At 34.1% G+C, this 24,124-nt stretch overlaps 2 protein-coding genes across 9 annotated transcripts in view; both read right to left on the bottom strand.

The window, feature by feature from the left end:
• Nucleotides 1-10,174, bottom strand: part of LOC140137534 (uncharacterized) — an 87,657-nt gene extending 77,483 nt beyond the window's left edge. For 5 of the 8 annotated variants that reach the window (XM_072159358.1, XM_072159433.1, XM_072159508.1 and 2 more), the window contains exon 1: nt 9,842-10,173. In XM_072159358.1, the coding sequence (XP_072015459.1) occupies nt 9,842-9,908 (67 nt within the window). In that variant the 5' untranslated portion in view covers nt 9,909-10,173. Of the gene's footprint in view, nt 1-9,841 lie in introns of all 8 variants that reach the window. The other 3 variants (XM_072159283.1, XM_072159727.1, XM_072159807.1) reach the window with 3 other exon arrangements.
• A 6,737-nt stretch (nt 10,175-16,911) lies between these two features.
• Nucleotides 16,912-23,507, bottom strand: LOC140137450 (uncharacterized). The gene is made up of 4 exons (XM_072159175.1): nt 23,318-23,507; nt 22,145-22,378; nt 21,399-21,562; nt 16,912-19,452 (listed from the first exon to the last, which is right to left on the bottom strand). Exons 1-3 carry the CDS (start codon nt 23,379-23,381, stop codon nt 21,405-21,407), a joined length of 456 nt encoding a protein of 151 aa, XP_072015276.1. The 5' UTR covers nt 23,382-23,507; the 3' UTR covers nt 16,912-19,452; nt 21,399-21,404.
• Between the last annotated feature and the right edge of the window lie 617 nt (nt 23,508-24,124).

Raw genomic sequence — 24,124 nt, 5'->3', positions numbered from 1 at the left:
CAATACACCTACGACAAACCAAATAACGCCATATCAGCTTTCTGTAAAATATTCGTACAGACATATTATATATATATTAAATCATAATTTATAATAATTATATGGTCGATTCCCCCGGGTCGATTCCAGCCAAAATGCGAAATGTGGAATCATGTGATTACAATTATGTCAAAAGAGAAGAACATAATCATCTATATATTAATCTTCGTGTCGAAGATCCACCGAATTGGAAGATAGCTTTTCTTGTTGTGGACCAATAAAGTCTTAGATACGTTCATGCATGTTAGCCACGAATTCACAGTGATTTTCCCACCCATTATACCTATTAAAAACAATTTTACTTTTCCTTTCAATAATACAAAAGGTTTGAATCATAGACAAGGCATCGTTGAAGACTTTGAACACAAAATTGAATATAAGCCAATATATTTGTGTATTTTTTCAAAGAAATTGCCGGTGATAATGAACATCTCAGATTAATATCGTGACACATGACATATTTTGATAAATGAAATTGTGTCTGCATCTTGACATTATAGGAACATGATAACCGTGGTTGAATGGATTCGTTGGGTAACACTATCTGAAATTTAGGCCTATTAATTTCAAAGAAGATTGCCACTAACATGTCAATAATCTAGTCTCTAATCGCACAAAATGAATTTTAGTTAGAATTGATAATTTTAGGAATGTGTGTATTGAAATGTAAATAACATTAAGTGATTATATTCAAATAATCCAAACAAACGCTTTCACATAAGTACATTGATGTAAACAAAATACCAAAAAGTAACCACCCCTCCCCCCTTAATGAAAGATCACTACTCCAAAATGGTTTATCTTATGCCAAATTTGGTAATGCAATCGGAGCAGAATTTGTATCTGGGCATTGTGACACCTCATTTATTGCAGTTGTCCTAATATTGATGCCGCAGCGTATAGTACATTTAAACGAGCGCAACCCAAGATTTGAAAGTTTTGCCTTGTATTCAGTATCTATTGAAGGAAATCTTTTGGGTTCTCATTCAATTATTCTTTTTGTTATAAACATTTGAAGGGGATCAAAACATGTAATAATCAATAACAATTGTCATTATTCACATCAGTGGTCATTATTCATTTAATATCAAATTGAAACATGAATATATCAATATTTTTTTCTGACAAACAAGTTAAATTTGTGGAAAATTAGTATAGTGAGGGGTTGCAAAAACAGCGTAATTTTTTGAAGCCCCCGGACTTATAATAGGCCTAAGTACAATGTTAGCAATTATCTTTCGGAAATGAAAGTATTATGTATGTAAAACTCAGAACATACCCATACCCAGGCCCATACACGGAGTATGATATATTTTAAATTTTAAATTTACATTTTCCATACTTTTGTTTTTTGATGTGCGGTATAATACAGTAATCCTTAGACCTTAGACTTCAAAGATGCATTCGTAAGCATTTTAGTTTAGGGTTCGTCTTATTCGTTTCTTTCTTCATTCTCTACATGGTTACTTTTTCATATGTATGGTTACTTTATACAGAACTTTATCCAAACCACATCAAAACGTTCTTGAATGTTTACTTTATAATACAGACTGAAAAGGTGTTTAAATACGAAATTAGGAATCCAAAAAATAACCGTCTGATTTGTTATGATTAAAGAGGTTATTTCTAAACAGGTCAGTCTTACTAAATAGACATTTGACCTCTGCTTGATCCACACTTATTCAATAATAATCTTTATAGATGTTAGAGTTTACTTTTCAAAGTCAAAATCAATGCCTAAGGCAAGGCTTCCCAGACTTTTGTTTGCCGTGATCCAAATTTTGTGAGAAAAATAAGATCAACCCATAACAACATTTATTGGTACACTGCAAAAAGTGTGTTTAGGAATTAAACACTTTTCTAAACACTATCTTGCACCATGTTTTAAACATGTTTAAATGCTACACATGTTTAGGAATTTGATGGGCTGTGTTTAGGAAATTTGACATTGGTGTTTAGGAATCAAACATGTTTAGAAACGTGGTGCAAGAAAAGTGTTTTATTCCTAAAACCAATGTCAAATTCCAAAACATCATGTGTTAAATTCCTAAACACATACCCATCAAATTCCTAAACATGTGTAGCATTTAAACATGTTTAAAAACATGGTGCAAGATAGTGTTTAGAAAAGTGTTTAATTCCTAAACACACTTTTTGCAGTGCGCTGTCTGCACACCCCCATCACGTCAAGTGCCCCCGAGATGGAGCGGTTGAGTAGCTATATATCAGGGCTGGCTGCTACTATAGGGTTTAGAATCAAGCATGTTTAGAATGTGGTGCAAGAAAAGTGTTTAATTCCTAAACACGCTTTTTGCAGTGTACTACAGTGATACAGGGTGCATGTCCCATAAAAAATTCAAGTTACCGAGTTAATAAAATTGAACGTAAGTCGAGAAATAAACATCAAAATCAGAAAATTAAAAATGTAACGCATAGCCTATTTTATTGTGCACCACATATGAAAATTGTATTTGATTCGGTTGCTTGGCTGCGAAGAAACTAACGTTTACATAATGCACGCAGCAATGCAGTTCATTCCAAGTTTGATCAACAGGCGCTTTTTTCATAGTTTCAAAGTTTGTGTATCTCATTAAATTTAGCCCACATCTATTTTATAATCCGACGGTGTTATGTTATTCATGCTTTCACTGAAGATAAATAACAGTTTGTCCAAGAAAACTTTGATTCCTGCAATTGGAAGCTAAACTTTAATTCTTTAGGTTGTGCAAATACAAGGTGTCCCATAAAAAGGTTACATGTAGAAAATGAACCGCATTTTGCGATGATACAACAAAACACTAGTCATTTTTTCAGACATAAATTATTCATTTTTCTTGTAATTGTCTGCTAAGTTTCAACTAAACTTATGAGCGCAAGATGACAGAGGTGTCAGGAGTAGCTAATCATCAAAATATCGTACAACGAAAGTTGAACACAAGCACATCTTTGTTTTCATATTTCTATCTTTTGACTTTTATTTGTCTCTTTTTTTTTTCATGGTTGAACTTATTGCACTAAAGAACCAAATTGACAAATTAAACATTGATTATCTTGGAGCTTCTTAACTTTTGGTTGTAAAAATAAAGGAAGGAAAAGATGGTCATTAGAGAGGAACACTTTTTGGTGAAGGCATATTTGCACGCTGTATCTCCTGTCATGAACATAATAAAATTAATAACAATTTGCATTTTGAATTTGTTTGGATTTTGAGTCGAAATCGCTGCTGTGTTATCTGTAAGAATATTGTTAATTTTCAAACTGAACTCTCGAAATAAAACTGAATAGGTTTAATTCTTTGTTCAACAGAATAATATACTGCGTCTGCCATGCTATGACTCAAATAACCCGCCAAATGCACTGTACGGGCAGTGATACCTCGTGTTGAAATATGTCACGTAAACATGGTAAACAGCTTGCTCAGGAATGCGTGGAATGCGGGCTAAATACGCACGTTGTGAACTTGACATTCACAGGGTTACTAGTAGATGGTACATAGATTACGTCATGAAAAGGACATTTATATTTGTCAACCTTAACTTAGATTATTTTCAAAAATCTACATGTAACCTTTTTTTGGGACACCCGGTATGTTATATTTTAACTTTCCAAAGAACATTTGAGCCAGGAATGACAATGATCAAATAAGTGCTTACAGCTTTACGTATGATTTTTGAAACCATGCAACATTAAAAGATTTAAACTTTGCATTACAATTTCTTGGAAATATTCCAAAAACATAAATGTGTGTGAGAATTTTTTAAGCTGGCTGGAATTCTTTATGCAATAATTCTTTATGCAACATTTCTATCAACATTAATTATTAACGAAAAAAGATATTTACAAGTACCATCATCTTACATGCAAGTTTCATTTTACATATCGTGCAATCGTTTTCAAATTTGAACAAAACCAAATTAAATGTTTTGCAAGATACAGATTGTTTAAAAAGAACGAAAGGATTTCACTGAACAAAATATGAAGCCCATTGACAGTATTAACCACTAGTGCGGATTATGTTGAATGATCTTCGTGAATGATCAGCCCTCGCTCGGATCGCATCTTTCATGCATCGCTCAAGCCATCGATGCTCGCGATTTACATCCGTGGTGTCAAAGTAGTATGCAGTGGGCTGGCTTTTAAATGAAAGAAAACTGCCTCGTATCCACTTGAGCTGGCCCTCCGATGTTGTAAGGGACGCAGTCCTCGGTGAGACAAATTTTTTTGATCGTAAAGTTCTCTTATTTTCAACAATTTTATTTTGGATTTGTGAAACGAATTTTGTTTCTCATTATAGTAGCACCTAAATTTCGCTTGCCGCGGAAAACATCATTATTATTTAGGTTAAAACTTTTCCTGTCATTTCTGTTTTCTGTCTTTTACAGTTAGTCTTCATGAAGTGAGGTATCCTGAGTCAGAACTACGCGGACCGCTGAGGCAGATGTGATGTCCCGTTGCGCGAAATTGAGCTCCAACATCAAGGTGTCGTTGTTAAGCAGGTGGATGCATCGCACAATAGGTAAGTTAAGAAGCTTTTGGTTAAAAATGCGGTCTGATGATTATTATTATTATAATTGCACCTATATCGTCATTTGTTCTGTCCTACAAGTCACACTCCGTTGTAGCTTTTTATTGAGCAAATCTTGATAAATATTATTGTTAGATTGTACTTTTGCCGATTTCGATTGAATAGAGTAACACGCGTAAGTCACATTGTTACATTTGTATAGTTAATTTTACACACATCATAGGACCCAGAGCGAAATGTTTTACTTGCACACAATTAGACATTGTTAATTATTACACCAATTATAGCTGCATGGGTACATGATAACACATATCATCACGAAATCACTGTACATGTTGTATTTGAAATTACAAGTCAATGTAGTACCAGAAAATAATTATATTTAGAGATGCAAGAAACGCAGTTTACAAACATTACAAATTTGGTAAGATATACAAGTAACATAACTTCTAAGTTCCCTCATAAATGAATAAATCAACATTTCTCCAACAGATTAAAAAAATTTAAAACGTAGTTATATATAGAATAGCATATTGTGCATCTGCAGTGTTAAAATCGTGCAAATCCATAAATGCTATCACAAGTAACGACCAGTTTAACAAAATTTGACGATATTTTAAAATTGCAGTAACACACCTTTTACAATATTTAATGCCCAAAAGTCATTCATTGGTTTGAATAATAAATCAATAACCTTAGCTTTCAGTGCATTTTCAACCTCTAAAACGACAGCTGTAGAACAACATGTTGTACACCTTCAGTGTTAAAATCATGCAATTTCATTGATGCTATTTTACGAGCAGTTGAACAAAATTTGACCATGTTTTAAAAGTTGCATAAACCCATCTTTTACCAAAACGCCATTCGTGTGCACTTCATTTGAGCATTCTATGAGAAATAATTTCTGTGCTTGGTCGAAGCAGCCAAAAAAAAATCGGTTTTCATAATCTAAATCAATATATTATTGAAAATAACACTTTGATGTTTTGCAAAACTTCAAAACAATCTACAATCATATACTTTGAAAACTTGCTTGATTTATTGTTGTTAATGAGTTATGTGCGTTTTACAAAAGTGTTGTTGATTCAGCCCTCTTACAGCATAACTCAATAACCACAGGACCTACAAAAGTATATCTGTGATATTTGAATTCTTCTACACACTCGCTATGAATATATCAATGCAATTTTTGCCAAAGCTCACTGCCATTTTTTTTATGGTGTTTTTCCCAAATTTGATATTTTTGGCGATATTTCAAAAAAGCGACATGCCAAAGACACACATTTAAGGCCAACATGAGCAGTCCCACATGAATCGTATGATCACATATTTTGGGACTTCTTTGGAATTCCTCACACACGGAATAGCCAATCTAAATAGCCTATATAAAAATCTATATGGAACGTTCAAAAGTAATGACAATTTAACATCTTCAAAGTAAAATTAGTTACTTTTAACTCAAATAACACAAAGAACAGCTAATTAGATCTAAACGTGCAAATTAATATGTGTTTTTGGTTTAGCAACATTCCACATTTAAGAAATATTTGATAATATGCTTGTGTAGTCTCTACAGAATCGATATAATGACTGTTCTTTACCACATGTTTTACAATTCATGCTATTTTGAACCGGAACCTTTGATGCTTAATTTCTGATACAAAAACGTAACCAATGTCGTGTAAAGAAAATGTAAAGAAAAGAATATGTCACTTTTTTGAAATAATTTGCTTGTTTGACTGAATATCCCACGATATCCATAGCAATGACACTTATTGTGGTTATGAGTATTGTCCTCTCAAATACGGAGTAATATTATTTTACACATAAACGCCTCTTTTCCTTAGCACTTTGTATTGTAATAAAGTTTAATATTTATACAGCAACCATGGTATCCAAATACGTACGGTGTTATCATCACATTGGGTTACTCCATTTGAAATCCATACATATGGATGACATAATTTCAAAATGGAGTCACCATGTACCAGTTTAAGTAACCCCATAATAGGGTCCAAAGTTTAAATTCCGTGACCATTCTCTGGCTAGTAATGTTAAATGACTGATTTGACTTCTATGGATCTTTTAGAAAAAAATCGCCCCCGTGTACCTCCCAAAAATCCCGGCATTTTTCGCTAGAGGCCAAAATCCAATATGGCGGCCGGTGCCATTTTGAAAATTAAGTTTTGAACCAGAGCACTTCACTGTAAAAGGACCGTACGTTATATTTTAATAATGTTGGTTTCTGACCAAATTAACCTCATATTTGGCCATTTTAACCTAAAAAGTGCCAATTTTTGCTCGTTTCGGGCGAATTTATTCCACTTGCACCATATTTCACCATTTTAGCTTCATTATGGCAAATCTTTTTGTGCGGTTCGCGTGCCTTTTCTACCATAAACTTATCTTGTCGCCAAAAGGTGTAACCTAGATTCACTATATGCTTAGGCTAAGAATATTTTTCCAATCCCATCCCCAAATGTCAAAAAGAAATGCTCGTATGGAAAATTAAGGTTATGTCTTCCCTGTGCGGGGTTTATGGATTTCCATTAGCCCATATAGCAACCGGTGAGAAGCAAGGTTTTTAAAATGATAATTTTTCAATTAAATGTATTTTGGGTGCCATAATTTGGACATGAGTAGGTCTGAACTGAGTACACTTTTACCATTAAAATCCTATAGGCCTACCCATTCATATAACCGTTTTGAATACAGTGATTTTTTTGCAACTACCTGGTACTATGTGTTATGTCTGAAAAAAAGTTTTGTATTCATGAGAGACCTATATTTAACCTCTTCTTTTATATCTACCAATACAACCAAATAACGCACCCATAATAAATAAGGTCAGCACCAACTACTTAGTGCAACTTGTGTTAGAACTGCATGTGTGTACTGTATTTGACAATATTTGATCAATATCTGGTCGATGGTCAATATTTGACAAAGAGATATCCTTTTCTATTAAATATGTTGTATTTGTATAAACAAACTACTTTGCACACTACTTTCTTTTTTTAAGCAGTGAACGCATAGCATGGTATCCAAAACCAGTACCGTGCTAATCAAGCAAGTATATTTTAATATTATACTGCACCAATAAAGTATCCTTACACTTGGAAAAATAATCACAATTTCCAAACTGAACAATATTGGGGTAAATTAGTTTTTTTATTAGATGCACTATCTAATCCTGCACATTATGACACCACATTAAATCCAATGTGACTTCATGAAGTAAAGTTACAAGCATTTATTAGACGAAGGTCCAGTTTTAAAAGTGAAAAACTGACCTATTCAAAACTCCACAGACTAGACATCTGGTTTGAGAGTGGTGAATGGCTAATTTATGTGTGGCTTTAATTTAAAACAAAAGGAACAAAAGAAAACTGTAACAAAAGAACTGACAAAGAAAATTAAAGTTATGAAAAGTACAGAGAAGTAAAAACTGAAACAAAAACTGCTTTAAATAACGCTTCATTGAAGAAACTGTTGTCTCTTTGTTTTGCTTGTTGGCATCTTTTTGCGCCTTGTATATGCCAGTTTGTCACTTTTAAAACTGGACCTTCGTCTATTCAATTGCTTGTAACTTTACTTGTTGAGATCACATTGGATTCAATATGGTGTCATATTGTGCAGGATTAGATAGTGCATCTATTAAGTTAAAAAATCAAATTTACCCCAATATTGTTCAGTTTGGAAATTGTGATTGTTTTTCCAAGTGTAAGGATACTTTATTGGCGCAGTATACTTGCTTGATTAGCATAGTACTCATAAAAAATAAGGTCAGCACCAATATTCCAGAATAACTAAAAGAAAGTAAGGTAAAATTATTATTTTGACAGCATTACAATATCATGACAAATTGTGTATATTATGAAACATGAGTCACTGGAAAACTATTACTAAATGTAGCCATACATCATGTACACACAAAGCAAATAATAAGTACATTTCTTACAGGTAACCTAACAAATAGTTAGTATAGTAGAATAAGTATACGGTGCCATACATAATGTACCGTTACCGTCCTCATTAAAACAAATTGTATCTTCAATTGTGACATATGTATTCCGGGTCAGCGGTTAAATTCACGCTTTCGTAAGCATATCTTGTACATGTACATGTTGTGCTTATGGTATACTTTTGTATCTACATTATAGTATTGCCAATTCCATTGGTATCAAATCAATTAAGGATAGAAATACAGACAGAATCTGCCTTTCATTTAAATTGCTATGCACAATAAAAAGCGATAAAAAACGATTTGACCCGAAATGACACCGTTCACTGACACTATTTGTGTCTTCTGAACCAAAAATAATATGTAAATAAAAAAAGCTTGACGGTATTGACAAAAAATGGCTGATGTTGCACTTTTGTAGTATTGATATGTCTTAATCATGTTAAATGAACTTCGAGGAAACAATCTAAAATAGTCACATACGTGTTAAAATTAACTGTACAAGTTTATTTATATCATCACCAATAAAAGGCAAAAGCATGCGTGTAAACGCATCATACATTTGTATTATTTAATTGTGTGGGTTTTTTTTATACCGCGGTGGGTCATGGAAATGTGTTGTTACCAATTAATAAAGTTGCATGGGTTCATGACTTTGTGATTTGAAGTACTATTAAATGTTGTTGGCATTAAACCTTTTTTTCAAATTTTTAAAGTAAAGTGCAATTATTTAAGGTACTTTAAAATGCTGTAACTTTTGGTATATTATGCATTAAGCCTACATTTGAATTATATGTTAATAAAATGCATTTCATTTGTTGAGAGGGAAATTGGGACTCAATAATGCACGCGCGAGCGGAGTTGTTGAAACATCAATTTAAAAAAAATATATATAACAAATAAAATACTAAAAATGGTCGAAAACTCAGTGACCAATATCAATGCACCCACACTCAAGAAAAATGAATCATCTGCGGGACACGAACGTAGCGGGTATAAATACGCGAATGAAATTATGCTATATTTAGGCCTAAGCACGGCTAGCATTTTTTGAACGGCTTTTCTGATTAAAGCTCTGCGCAATTGCAACATCATCTTCATTGCTGCTCTGAGTAATGGTATAAAAACACAGGGGAGCTATGGAAATTACGCAGTGTTGCAATGTACAGATTCCTCGGCATTATAGTTATATTTGTCTCAGGACATGACGGCGTGATGGGGTTTAATAAATACTATTCATATTTTTTGGTTAGGCCTATAACACTTATTATTACCATTCCAGAAATAAAAGCTTAAAAGTTGGGTTTGCTTACCTCCTCTTTGCCCATAGACTGCACTACTCAAAACAACCGCCGTTACAAGTAAAAGTAACACTCCCATCTTCGGGGACACCTCTATATCAGTTTGCTGTACATCAACTAATAACAACTATTGAAAGTTACGCGACACGGCTTGTGGCGCTAGTAAAAATATCTCGCATACATATCGGCAAGCCGCAAAGTTGCTGAATTCAGCCGATATCCTTTACTTCCGTGTAAAATCAAACACCCACACGACGACGTTCAGTCAGACTAAATTTTGAGTTCATTTCAATCATAGCATAACCTAACTTTAGTTATAGGTTGAGCAGCTATAATTGTTATGTAAATGATGAATTGTGTTCGTACGCCAGGTAGAGTGCTAAGTATTGGCGTCCATGACCTCAGCGTGTGTGAATACCACTCGTACCTGCGGTGTCTCAGTATAGGTGCTTAAAGCCACTACCTTCGTTCGTCAAGAAAGATAGTTATATGTCACAAAATAAATGAACCAAGTCGTGGTTAATGATTTACCAAATGAGAGAGTAAGCACAATTGACGGGGCATTATTAGCTATTGTGTTTAGAATTATTATGGATCTGTCTGTGCAGTAATAATTGCTTTTCGGGGATGGCGAACAATAAATCACGGTTTATGTGCGTTAAATTGATCTCAGCGGAGGTGCAAAAAAAAAAAAAAATAAAGTATATAAGTATATAAATTGAAAAAAAGGGAAAGATAAGTCATTAAAATTGTCATTAGGTATTTCTGAAATGATGAATGCGGTAAAAAACAGCAGTAATGATATTAAAGTTGCAGCCCATTAAAATATAGCCTATTTAGCTAATTACGGATCATGTCTTACTTTGTGGTTTTAAAGACAAGATACACGATATTTCTGTTTAACCACTAGCCAAATAGGCCCTATGTTAGCGCCACTGAATAGACCTTTAATGTATAGCATGTTTGTTATATATACTTTGAAATCTAGCTACCACAAACTACTTTTGAAATATACATTAAAAAAACCAAAAGAGCTACAAAATAATAATTATTTAATAAAAAGTAAATAAATATATAAACAAATAAATAAGTAAATACAATATCCAATAGTAGCTAAATGCACAGTACATATCATGGACTAAATGGGTTGAAACTAATGTTAATAAATAAATAAATAAATAAATAAATAAATAAACAGATAAATAAATAAATAAATAAATAAATAAATAAATAAATAAATAAATAAATAAATAAATATATACACGAAAAAAGTTATCACAAACTGCTGTAAAAGAGTGCTCGATTTCGAAAAAGAGCAGTAGTATTACACGTATATCAATACAGTATGTATTGGACTCGTTACTGTGTTTCACGTTGCTAAACGATCATCAGGCGAATGACTACAAACTACGGAGGTTTTTCTTCTTCCTGGCAGTGTTGCCATGTCGACATTTGCTTATGAATTCAGTCCGTTTGGAGAACGATCTGTTTGGATCGGATTTTTTATTATAAAGGATTGCCAATTTCTCTTCGAGGCATATATTGCACATACCCAAAAAAAAAAAAAAAGTATTTGATTTGAGGATGGTTTCCCAGGATATATCATATTTAACATTATTGTCTTTCAGACTCCAAATGTGTTTAGATAATTCGGTTTCGTTCTGTATTTTTTGTGGGGTAAACGACTTAACATGGTTATTATACCTTTCCTTGAATTTGCCACCAGCAAGGCCTACATAGGTTTTACAACCCTTACTGGAGCTGACGTTAGCTTGATACACTACTGCTTCCCCCAAGAAACAGTGCAACTGTACTCGCAAATATAAAGGAAATTGCCCCTTAAAAGGGAAATGCTTGTCAGAAGCAGTAGTGTACCAAGCTATCGTCAGCTCCAGTAAGGGTTGTAAAACCTATGTAGGCCTTGCTGGTGGCAAAAATAATACAAAGTCGTTTAACAAAAAATACAAGAACGAAACCGAATTATCTAAACACATTTGGAGTCTGAAAGACAATAATGTTAAATATGATATATCCTGGGAAACCATCCTCAAATCAAATACTTTTAGGCGCAAAACGGGTATGTGCAATCTATGCCTCGAAGAGAAATTGGCAATCCTTAATAATAAAAAAGCCGATCCAAACAGATCGTTAAACAAACGGACTGAATTCATAAGCAAATGTCGACATGGCAACACTGCCAGGAAGAAGAGAAAACCTCCGTAGTTTGTAGTCATTCGCCTGATGATCGTTTAGCAACGTGAAACACAGTGTAGCGAGTCCAATACATACTGTATTGATATACGTGTAATAAATAAATAAATAAATAAATAAATGAAAGATAAAGTGAAATAAAAATAAAATAGAATAAAAAAATAAAAAGATAAAGTGGAATAAAATAAAATAGAATAAAAATAATAAAAATATTCATTGTCTATCATCGACATGAAAGTTTTGGGAACTTAAAACTTTATATCATTATTTTCCAACTTCAAAAATGATTGACTAAAACACCACCAATATTAAAATATAGTGATTACGATGTTTATATCAATTGAAAGATATATTGACAATACATAATAATAACAAGTTTTTAAAAAAGATAATTATCATGCCCAATGTAGCAGTGCGATAAGAAAATAAAGTAATAAAAGAGTATAAGTATACTGAATAAGTAGCTTTCTTCTGTTGATTGGTGTTGACGAAGTGGCTAAATATCCCGCTGTATATTTCTGCTGATATTGGTTTTGATGAGTTGCTATTTTACTGCTGGTATTGGTGCTGATGAAGTAGCTATCTACTGCTGATATTGGTGCTGATAAACTATCTACTGCTGGTATTGGTGTTGATAAAGTAGCTACCTACTGCTGATATTGATGCTGATGAAGTTGCTATCTACTGCTGGTATTGGTGTTGATAAAGTCGCTATCCACTGCTGATATTGGTGCTGATGAAATAGCTATCTACTGCTGGCATTGGTGGTGATAAAGTAGCTATCTACTGCTGGTATTGGTGGTGATAAAGTAGCTATCTACTGCTGATATTGGTGCTGATGAAATAGCTATATACTGCTGGTATTGGTGTTGATTAAATAGCTATCTACTGCTGATATTGGTGCTGATGAAATAGATATAATACTGCTGGTGTTGGTGTTGATAAAGTTGGCTATCTACTGCTGATATTGGTGCTGATACACTATCTACTGCTGGTATTGGTATTGATAAAGTAACTATCTATTGCTGATATTGGTGCTGATGAAATAGCTATCTACTGCTGGTATTGGTGTTGGTAAAGTTAGCTATTACTACTGGTATTGGTGTTGATAAAGTCGCTATCTACTGCTGATATTGGTGCTGATGAAGTAACTAACTACTGCTGGCATTGGTGGTGATAAAGTAGCTATCTACTGCTGATATTGGTGCTGATAATATAGCTATATATTGCTGGTATTGGTGTTGATAAAGTTAGCTATCTACTGCTGATATTGGTGCTGATAATATAGCTATATACTGCTGGTATTGGTGTTGATAAAGTTAGCTATCTACTGCTGATATTGGTGTTGATAAAGTAGCTATCTACTACTGATATTGGTGTTGATAAAGTAGCTATCGACTGCTAGTATTGGTGTTGATAAAGTTAGCTATCTACTGCTGATATTGGTGTTGACAAAGTAGCTATCTACTACTGATATTGGTGTTGATAAAGTAGCTATCGACTGCTAGTATTGGTGTTGATAAAGTTAGCTATCTACTGCTGATATTGGTGTTGATAAAGTAGCTATCTACTACTGATATTGGTGTTGATAAAGTAGCTATCGACTGCTAGTATTGGTGTTGATAAAGTAGTAATATAAAACTATCAAAATATTTTGTCAACACTGATATAACGTTATGATAGATTATTGTGCTGTAAGTTGTCAACAATGTTTCTGAATGTTATTAAATCCTTTATACCCTTTATATTTAGTTGCCAACATTATACTGCTGTATTCGCAAGTATACAACGCACAAGGAGGGTACGCAATGCAATTGATGCAATGAGGACCAGGGCTGAAACCTGTATTCATCAAGGAGGCAACCAAGTAGAGGGCAAAGCAGCACAGTAAACTCACTTCAGAAGAACCAAGGACATACCAAACAGTGCTTTTCAGGCTACCTTTTATCCCAAAAAGAGAAAGTTGTAAATAAAAAGTAAGAAAGTAAGAAACATAATAAAACAAAAAAGGCATATATAACCAAGAAAAATAAGTATAATTGCAAGTCTAGCAAGAGTAGTCCCATCCCATATCCATTTTGCCGACAAGTTAATGACACTTAACACAATCCATAGCCCATAGGCCTACCGGTAAAGCCCGGTAAAGCCGGTAAAGTTTGTTATTTTATAAAGTCATCATTGAGGAATGCTTGATATTCATGCATTCATGCATGGTACGTTTTATTCCTTTTTAATCTTTGAAGTAGCCAAACCTCCTCCGTGGACAGAGTGAAAAACGGATACATTTCTTTAAAAAACATATCTTCACAAGTTGTGAGCCGATTGAAATATTTCTTTTTATTACATATCAAAATGCATTTGACCAACTGTTCAGAAATATGAGAAAAAGAGGGCACAACGAGGGTTCTGTTTTTATTGGGACACCCTGTATTTGATTTCATTATTCACCTAAATCTCTGCCCATTCACTAGCTGTTATATATTTAGTTTGCTTGTGTTATTTTCAACTATATATAATAATGTATAGCTGCCTTACCAATTTTAATGGTCCATGAGCATGATTTGGAGCTAGAATCACACAGATGCTTTGCCGGGGGCAAAGTATTAAACTAAAATCACTGTCATGCCAAATTCGATTAACCTAATAAAGTAAATAATTGTATTGTATGCCATGTATTTAGCTTGTTGTGATTCATTTAAGATTAATTGGATTTAAAAGGTGACCTCGTTTGTACCAACCTCTATATCTATTGTCCAACCTTGACACATGCTACATATATTTTTGAATAGGCCTATATTTTTCTAACTTTTTTGTGTGATAAATCTAGGTCCTTGTCGCAAATCATATCGAAAATAAATTTCCAAGGCACGTTTTACGGACCTTTGCCATTCACAATTATAGTATAGATCTAAATGCATGACAAATTGTGACTTAGTATAGCCATGATAGCAGGAAAAACCCTTACCGATTTATCATACTTATAGTGCGGCGCTATGTCAAACCCACTGCAGCAGGCCTCTCAGCAGCGTAGTCAGGATTTTGGTGTGAGGGGGAAAAGCCAAATTTTGGTCCCCATTTGCCTATTTTTGTCCCATTTGTAGTCATTTTAAGGACACTTTACTCTGCCCCTGTCCCTACCCATCGCCACTGAGGCCTCTGTATCTGCTGAGGATTGACGCTGATACTGTGGCCCTCATTAAATAGATATTCAACAGCAACTCAAGGACTCGTATTTATATTAGCACAAATCCTATACATACTACAATAAACCCTCACAGCCAGAATCAGCTCCTCGATTTTCCTAAATGCTACAACGGGACAATTAGTATAGCGGGACAATTCAAGTCAAATAACTTTTCACGCCAAATGAATGACACTCATAGTCTATAATAGCGCATTATCGCGTCAGCTTAAGTGATCGGATAGCAACGTTTGCACAGTATTTTTTGGACATGAAAGCGCATCAGACCACACATCAAATTGCATTCTGCAAATTTGATATTTAACAGTCCTCGAAGTAAACTTCATAAATATCTTGGTGTGGATTAGTTATCCAGTAAATAACATATAAGGTAAAGTTAAATCGAATTCTGGAAATAAAATTTGCAACTTACATGCGACTATTGCGTCAGGTAACTCCGAACTTCATCAGGTATCTGATTGGTCACGTGACAAACGATGGGGAAGATTTTGAAAAGCTTGGTGCCAGGGAAGACATTTGGGAGAGAATGGAACAGCCAGCCAGGGGACTCCGCTTTCAACTGCCGCACGCATGGGACCTAGACTACCCCGTAGTCCACTCGCCCATTGTGCATACTCTGGATATTGTATTTAAGCTCAAAACTCTGATTTAATTAATGTGTGCACAATTGATAGATTTTCACATCTGATCTTTTCAGTCACCCTATTCCCTCTGTTTGTTAGCTTCCCAAGTGGATTTTCGGGGTTCGCTATCAATAAACTGGTAGATTCCAAAATCAGAATTGTTCAGTATTAAAGTGAGCCATTATAATTATGCAAGATAATGTTGCATTCAATTACTTTTATTGTCACTAATCATCTGATATTTTTAACTCTTTATGACCATTTTACTATTGAATACTTAAATTTTAATAAACATCAGTATAATTTTGAGTTCAACGAAATGGGTTCATCATGACTAATAATAACATATATTTAATAAAATTCGACTATGGCATAGTCTAGCATGGGACCAAGCTTTGCAGAATCTTCCCCGTCGTTTGTCACGTGACCAATCAGATGCCTGATGAAATTCCGGACGCAACTGTCGCATGTAAGTTGCAAATTTTATTTCCAGAATTCGATGAACTTTACCTTTACCCGAACTCCATAAATCTAATGTATATACTTAAACTGCATGTATCTTTAATTGTGACCTTTAGAAATTAGACAAATACATTTTTTTCCAAAAAGATCTAAATGAAAAAATATATATGTCTTCAATACGAAAGATCAAAATTTTCAAATGATAGGCGGCTACATACACTTTGTATATATCATTCATTAGATTTCTTAAGTTTACAACATTTACTTCCAGGACTGTTAAATATCAAATAAAACATCAGTTTTTATTAATTTGCCATAATATTTAAAAAAAAAATCAAAATGGAATTTGGTGTATCTGATGTGCTCTCAAGTCCCACAAATAATATTGTGCAAACATTGCTATCCGATTCCTTAAAGGTAGGTGGCCAGATCTTTTGTATTGTGTTTGATACCTCACATTGAGGCCTGTAACAAAATAATTCCCAAGTTTTGAGGTAAATTGCACTAGCCGTTTTGATATTAGAAGTGAAAACATGTTTCATAGAACGGTATGTGTGGTATACCACAATCATGACAATTGGGGATGAGGCTATCACCTTTTCATTCATAATATCTAAACGGAATATTATGACATTTTGAGAAAAATATGAGCTTTTTTCTGATGACAAAATCTCCATTTTGCAAGGAAAAGTGGGAGATGAGGCTGTAGATCAGGTCACCCATCTTTAAGTTACCGCTGAATCATTTTTCTCTTGATTAAAAAATATGTTTCGTTAATTATTAATGAGGTGTTTATTATTAGTGAGGTAATTATTGGTGAGGATTAAAGTAACTTTTCTCTAACAATACTATAGATCAAATTTTATTGGTTATTTTATTGTTATTACCAGCAACCCGTTACAATAAGAGAATGAATGAACGAATGAATGAAAACCTATACTAAACACACACACACACACCCCCACCCCCACCCCCACACACAAAACAAAAAAACCAAACAAAAACAAACAAACAAACTAACATACAAAATACAATTGGCCTATAAATCATATAGAACAATATGAAACAAAAACTTAAACTACAGCATTACGCATTGTGAAATGCATGAGAAATTTTCAATAACACAGTTGAAACAGATTTTAAAACAAATTTGAACTGTTCAAAGGTCATAACGTCTTTAGCAGATTCCGGTAGAAGATCAGCAGAAGACTACATGAACAAAGCACGACGACCGTAAGATACTAGTTGATGTTGGTGTACAAATAACATGAAGGAAGACATTTTGAAGATGAACGTAAATTTACTTGCATGAAAGTTCATCTGTGCTCTCTCTTTATAAAGACTTATTTTCAAGGCGGACTGTAATTAGTGACAAAACCTTTGGATTAAAAAATAAGACTATCCTTAGACTTAAAATTTCAAATCCATAAAGATTAAAAATGTAAGTCCATTGGATTTAATATTCAAGTCCTTTAAGATTTACTTTTAAGCATATTTGGGATTTATTTCAAAATAATATACGGTAAATCTTTATGGGGATTTAAATATCGATAAGACAAGTTTGTGTAACTTCTTATTAAGCAATGCGTCTATTCAAGGCAGTAATACCAAGTCAGGACTACTTCTTTCATAAAGTTCAAGCAATAGTCTGCAGTGCCAGTGATAATCCCAGTGTCACTGCAGTGACCGAGTGTTATCCTTCATGGAAATAAGCTTACCCATTTATATATATTTATACTATGTGTGTAGGTAAGCTTATACAGCAGAAGCACGGACTACTACCTCGGCGATTCAAGATAATGTTCACATCGGCAATTCGTGCACAACAATGTAAGCTTTTTACGCAAGTTACAGTCACTGACATTGGCAATTACAGCATCTGGGATGTCATTCTGCAAAAGATATTCTTCCATATATATTTCATTCATTAGCTCGCCACGGGCGCACCGCAAGAAATCGCAAAAGAAAGATGGCGGCTGAGCAGCACAGGAAAGGTTTCGATTGGATCACGTACACGCATCATCGCATTGTGATTGGTCTAAGTCTGTTTAAGTCTTTCAAAAGCTTTAAAATAGATTTTCTTTTTCCCGATCCCAAAGAAAATGTAAATCAAACCCCGCGTAAAATAAATCTTAAAGACTTAAAAATGTACAAGTCTTAGCTAAGATTTAAATTTTAAATCTTTCGAATTTAGAGAGCTGGTAGACTTCATGATCTCAACACAAAATTAAGATGTACCTCTAAATCAGAGATCAAAGACCTTTTGGGGTCAAGTGTCCTAAGTTAATATTGGAAATCTCTGATACGATTGCAAACTATTCCATGCTTTGCCCCCCACCTTTGTTTCATAACCACTAAGGTATAGGACATTTTTTGTTTTATCTATAGCCCCCTCTCCAGAAGTATTCAATTATATTTGTACTTGCTCAAGTAGCATTTCCTGCAAATTTTATTACACAATTTGTTGCCGTTTTTTTTAATGCGCATTTAAGTGCCTAAAATGGCCTAAAATGAGGCTTTAGCGCCCTTTCCAGCCTTCTCTAATATTAATCTCCATTGTGTTTAAATTGTCAGCTGAAAGGCACTCTCTGATTCTATATAGGCGACCAATATTATTTTGAGACATTACAACAAGTTTGTTTTATGTGAGGCTCCCTGCACATTTTTTGATCCTAGGCATTTACATTTACTTACAGTTTCCAAAATATTACTATTCAAAAATAAACCAAGACCATTAGATTGATTAATATCACGACTTGAGCAAAAGAAGATGGCTTTGGTCTTTTTTTGCATTTAGAGTGAGTTAATTTATTTCCATCCACAATGTAATTTGTTATACAGAAAAAAATATTGAGCTAGATATCCAGATCGCCAAACTCATCAGATTTGGGGGAATTCTTGGTCGTTATCAATTATTACAACTTTCAACAAATAAGGTCTTCCTATAGTTCCAATGCTTGGGGATGACATGTAAATGTAAAACACCTCATTGCCTTCCACGATGCGGTCATCGAAAGTAAACACGGGTATTGTAATAACATCGTTGGAAGTACCGAAAGAAAGTGATGGGTATGGTAGTAGATAATCAGCCCATGGTGATGCCGTACCAGGATATGAAATCAAATCTGCAAGTAAAGAAACGAGTCAATACACTGCAAAATGAAGGCTGCTATAATGAAAGACAAAGATAAAAAGACTAGTTTGCGTCTGACGTCATCTGTCAATCAAACTCCGAGCACGGTTTGTTTACAAGTGTCGTGATGATATGAGTTGCTGAACACGGCGGTAAAACCGGGCGCCTTATTGTTAATTTTGCACCTTTAAACATACAAACCATCTCAAAAGTTAGGTCTTTATAATAGGAAACTTTCTTTGGTGAAGGCATCATGTCAACAATGCCTAGAAAAGTTGCCTTTTGCCTTGTAAGAGTACGTAATTTTTTGAATTTTTCGCCATTCACTGCTATTCCTTTTCTCCGATCGCCACCAGTCAGATGAATCGACCTTCCTTATACGCGCTATTAGCCAATCAAGGATCATAGAGAATTTGATTGACAGTGACGTCATACGCAAAGTAGTCTTTTTATCTTTGTCTTTCATAACAAGTTAAGTATACCGGAAATACTTATCGGAGTCGTTGCATACCAGGGATGCACAATCGGTTCAGTGTGCGCAAAGAGGGACGTACCCCTTTGTCAGTCAATCTGGGGAAATGTATCTAGTTAGGGGAAAATGATAAATTATGGGCCTCCCAATTACGGCGAGGTCCTCCTCACTTTTGAATACCTGCACACGCCACTGATTAGATTCGAAATAATTTCTAGAATTGTTGCAGTAGTTTTTAATTGTTATGCATCGCATATATCTCAAAACTGAAATTACCAGAGCACAGTAACCGTTTTTAAACAACGTTGCAAATAAATGTTTTTAAAACGTTTTAACACGAGATTTTTTTTTGGGGGGGGATAAAACGATTTGATAAAATGAATATCGGATTAAATAAAATTTTTGTATGAAAAAGAACTACTAGATGTTTAGAATGTTGTCAAAATGTTATTATAAAGTATTGTTTGCAAATGTTTAAAAATAATTCGTCAATGACATTTTAGAATGTTTTGCAGTCGCGTTTAAAAATGTTTTTGAAATGTTATTAAAAGGTTTTCATACCCTTTATACAACCCGAGAGATTTCTCGCAAACTTCTCTAATCTTTGGCGAATGTTTTGCTACTAACATATCATTGCAGTTTTGGAACATCGATCTGACACATATCATTTCTTGACAATTTTTTTCATTATATTGGCACGTGTCGTATTATTATCTCTTTACGTTTAATAGATTTAACAATTTCTTTTTTTTTTCATTAAGGGAAGAACTGGAATGAGCGTTTTGAGCGTTTCGACAACATTTTTTGTGGGACATGAGAGCACATCAGACCTATCGAATTGCATTCTGAATACGGAGAATGTCTTTTTGATATCAAATAATTTTCATTTTATGAAATTCACGATATAATACAAATTTTATGACAAATTATGAAAATTTGATATTTTTCACATTTTGGAGATATAACAGTCCTCGAAGTAAATTTTATAAATTTAATGATATAGCCTTAAAAGTGTATGTAGATGGGAGGAAAAGCCGACGATCAATTGAAAATTTTGGCCTTTCATATTGAAGATATGGATTTTTTCCCCAAAAGACCTAATTTTTTTTGTGTTTTGGGGAAAAATCCATATCTTCAATACGAAAGGTCAAAATTTTCAATTGATCGTCGGCTTTTCATCCCTCCTACATACACTTTAGGTATAAATCATCAGATTTATAAAGTTTTCTTCGAGTACTGTTAAATATCAAAAATATCAATTTTTAATGATTTGCCATTAAATGTGTATTACATTGCGAATTTCAAAAAATCAAAATTATTTGATATCAGAAGGAAATTCTTCGTATTCAGAATGCAATTCGATATGTCTAATGTGCTCTAATGTCCCACAATAAATACTGTCCAAACGTTCATACCCTTTCCATTAATAATGTTTAAAAAAAGAATCGTATTAATATTATACTCACAGTTGCTTACAGGATCTGGTCCGGTTTTTTAATGAAAATTTGGAGAACGTCTCCTTCATTGATATGAAGAACCCACTGATTTTGGTTATGATTGGTTTGACATCTTGTACAAGACGATGACAAGTACGACCGAAAGTTGCACATGCACACTTGTTCAAAGCTCACTACAAATACAACAAACAGCTATAAGTTATTAACCATGTTGATTATCTAGAAACTATGTTTACACTTTTATATGATAACACTTTACAAGTAGATAAATGTAAATTCTTATCAAGGTTTGAAAAGACTTCTGAAGGTTAGAACCGGAAGAAGTAGAAATGTATAATCAATAAATAATGTGTCAATAGGCGAATCCAATTTCAGGCATTCCTATACCTGAATGGCTGCCAAAGTTGGGTCCCCGTCGGCTCAATCTCACCTAAAATGTGAAATAATGCGGCCTTGGAGGTTATTTTAAACTGCATTCTATCACCCGTGTTACACGTAGACAAAAGAATGATGACAGTTTACAACACAAAACAATCTAACATCGATTTTTAAGCGGCTTTTTGGTGTTGCGGGGACCCAAAGATGGCCGACCAAATCCTGACCATGACTTGGCTCGTTGGATTCGTCTATAGTCATGTGGAAAATTTAGGGGTTCAGTCCGTGTCGACAGATTTATTATCATGAGGGTTTTCAGCCCTTCAATCAGAACACAGCATAAGATAACCTTTCATAAGATTCTTAAAATTACAGCTCACCTGTGATAGTTTTAATGCAGAAGCAATTGTTTGCACCAGTCGGCCCTGGATTCACTAATACAGTCGTATAAGCAGTAGGTGTAATAATCTGTGGCGCGTATGCCAATGCTGATGTTATTCCTGTCGTAGAATCGATGCAATCCTCTATTGGACTGCCTACATGATGGGAACAATCCATGCAGTCATATGGTGGTGGATAATATGGTTGGTGGTCGACTGGACATGCTGTTACACCTGAAGTAACGAGGAAGTAATCAAAAATAATGATGAAAGATTAAAGTTATGTTTGAAATGGGTACCATCTTGAGACCATCAATTATGACATTATGCAGCATTACTACTTACTTTGAACTTTTTTTTTTTTTTTTTTTTTCCATTTTTATTCACCTGTACTTGGGCCTGGTGGAAGGGAAAAAGAACATACAGACATGGTCCACCAGACCCCATCTTAATTACGGTAACCAAGATAGATGCAAAGATACAATCAGATTATGACAATGAGATTTAAATAATACTGCCCCACCACGACAACAGGACCCAACCAATACCTCTGTTAAAAATTATTTAAAAAAAAAGAGCAAATGCTACGCTACCAAGAGTGATGAAAAAGGCAAGCAGAAAAAGAAGTGGTAGCCCAGCAAAAGAGCATGAAAACAGAAAGGCAACTGCTGGGTCCCCCTGCCATGGGTGGGCAGAATCAGCACCATACAACATGCATAATAAGATCAAGCAACTCATGTTGGTTACGAGTGCATCAAAAAATTAGACCAGGGATTTTCTACACAAAACACAAAACCCAGACACCCCACACACAAACATGCAGGACAAGTGACAAAACAAAACACTGAAAACTTTCCCATATCACAGTGCAAATAACATGGTCCACCATGGCAAGAAAAAAGAAAAAGAAAATTGAAAAAAGGGGTAAAAATATATAAAACACACCATGATAAATGAAAATTGCATCCCATTAAAAACCACGATCAAAGGAAAATTTCTTTAAATGGTTACCCAGTTTTCCCTTGCTTTCCGCAATTTTATATTCTGTGCCAAATTTAACTTTCACCATGTTCTTGTAAGCTTGAAAACTAGGGTTGACATCTTGAAATTTGCATCTATGAATATAATATTTCAAACATAAAACAAGAAAGTTGATGGCATTTTTGTACTTACTTTGAACTTGACAGTAAAATACAAAGCAGAAAACAACAGGCAGAGTGAACGAGAAAGTCGCCATGGCTCATGAGTGTAAGTAGGAATAAGTGAATTTTCCATACACCAGTAGGTCTATTATTAACGGTATTAACATTGACGTACATACCATAACATTGACCTATATACATACCAAATGATAGGACATTATTATTCAGAAACCATATATTTTTTTTTTTTCTATTTCCTCATTTCGTGATTATGACGACAGTTAGCATTAATGTTAGGAATGCTTTCTGTCCAGTACCAGGGTTTCCAAATTAATCGGTTTCCATTTTAATACTAGTACCCCATGTAGGAACACACAGGAACAAAAATGCTGTTTGTGCGTCTTTCTTTCTTTCTTTCTTTCTTTCTTTCTTTCTTTCTTTTTCTTTCTTTCTTTCTTTCTTTCTTTCTTTCTTTCTTTCTTTCTTTCTTTCTTTCTTTCTTTCTTTCTTTCTTTCTTTCTTTCTTTCTTTCTTTCTTTCTTTTTCTTTCTTTCTTTCTTTCTTTCTTTTTCTTTCTTTCTTTCTTTCTTTCTTTCTTTCTTTCTTTCTTTCTTTCTTCCTTTCTTTCTTTCTTTCAATTAGTATTCGCTGTAGAAGTGACGTAATAATCGGATTAACTACCATAGCAATAGATGAATACACTTTGACTATACCGCCCTGCACTACAACGTTCACGTGGTACATATGCGTGAACCATATCATGCTCATCACTCGCACCTGTAAGATTAGTATCGATGAAAAGAGCGGTATTGTATTCAATATATGATTGCAGACATAC

The sequence above is a fragment of the Amphiura filiformis genome, chromosome 1 (assembly GCF_039555335.1).
Source record: "Amphiura filiformis chromosome 1, Afil_fr2py, whole genome shotgun sequence".
Taxonomy (NCBI): Eukaryota; Metazoa; Echinodermata; class Ophiuroidea; order Amphilepidida; family Amphiuridae; genus Amphiura; species Amphiura filiformis.
This window is presented reverse-complemented; position numbering and strand designations above follow the sequence as displayed.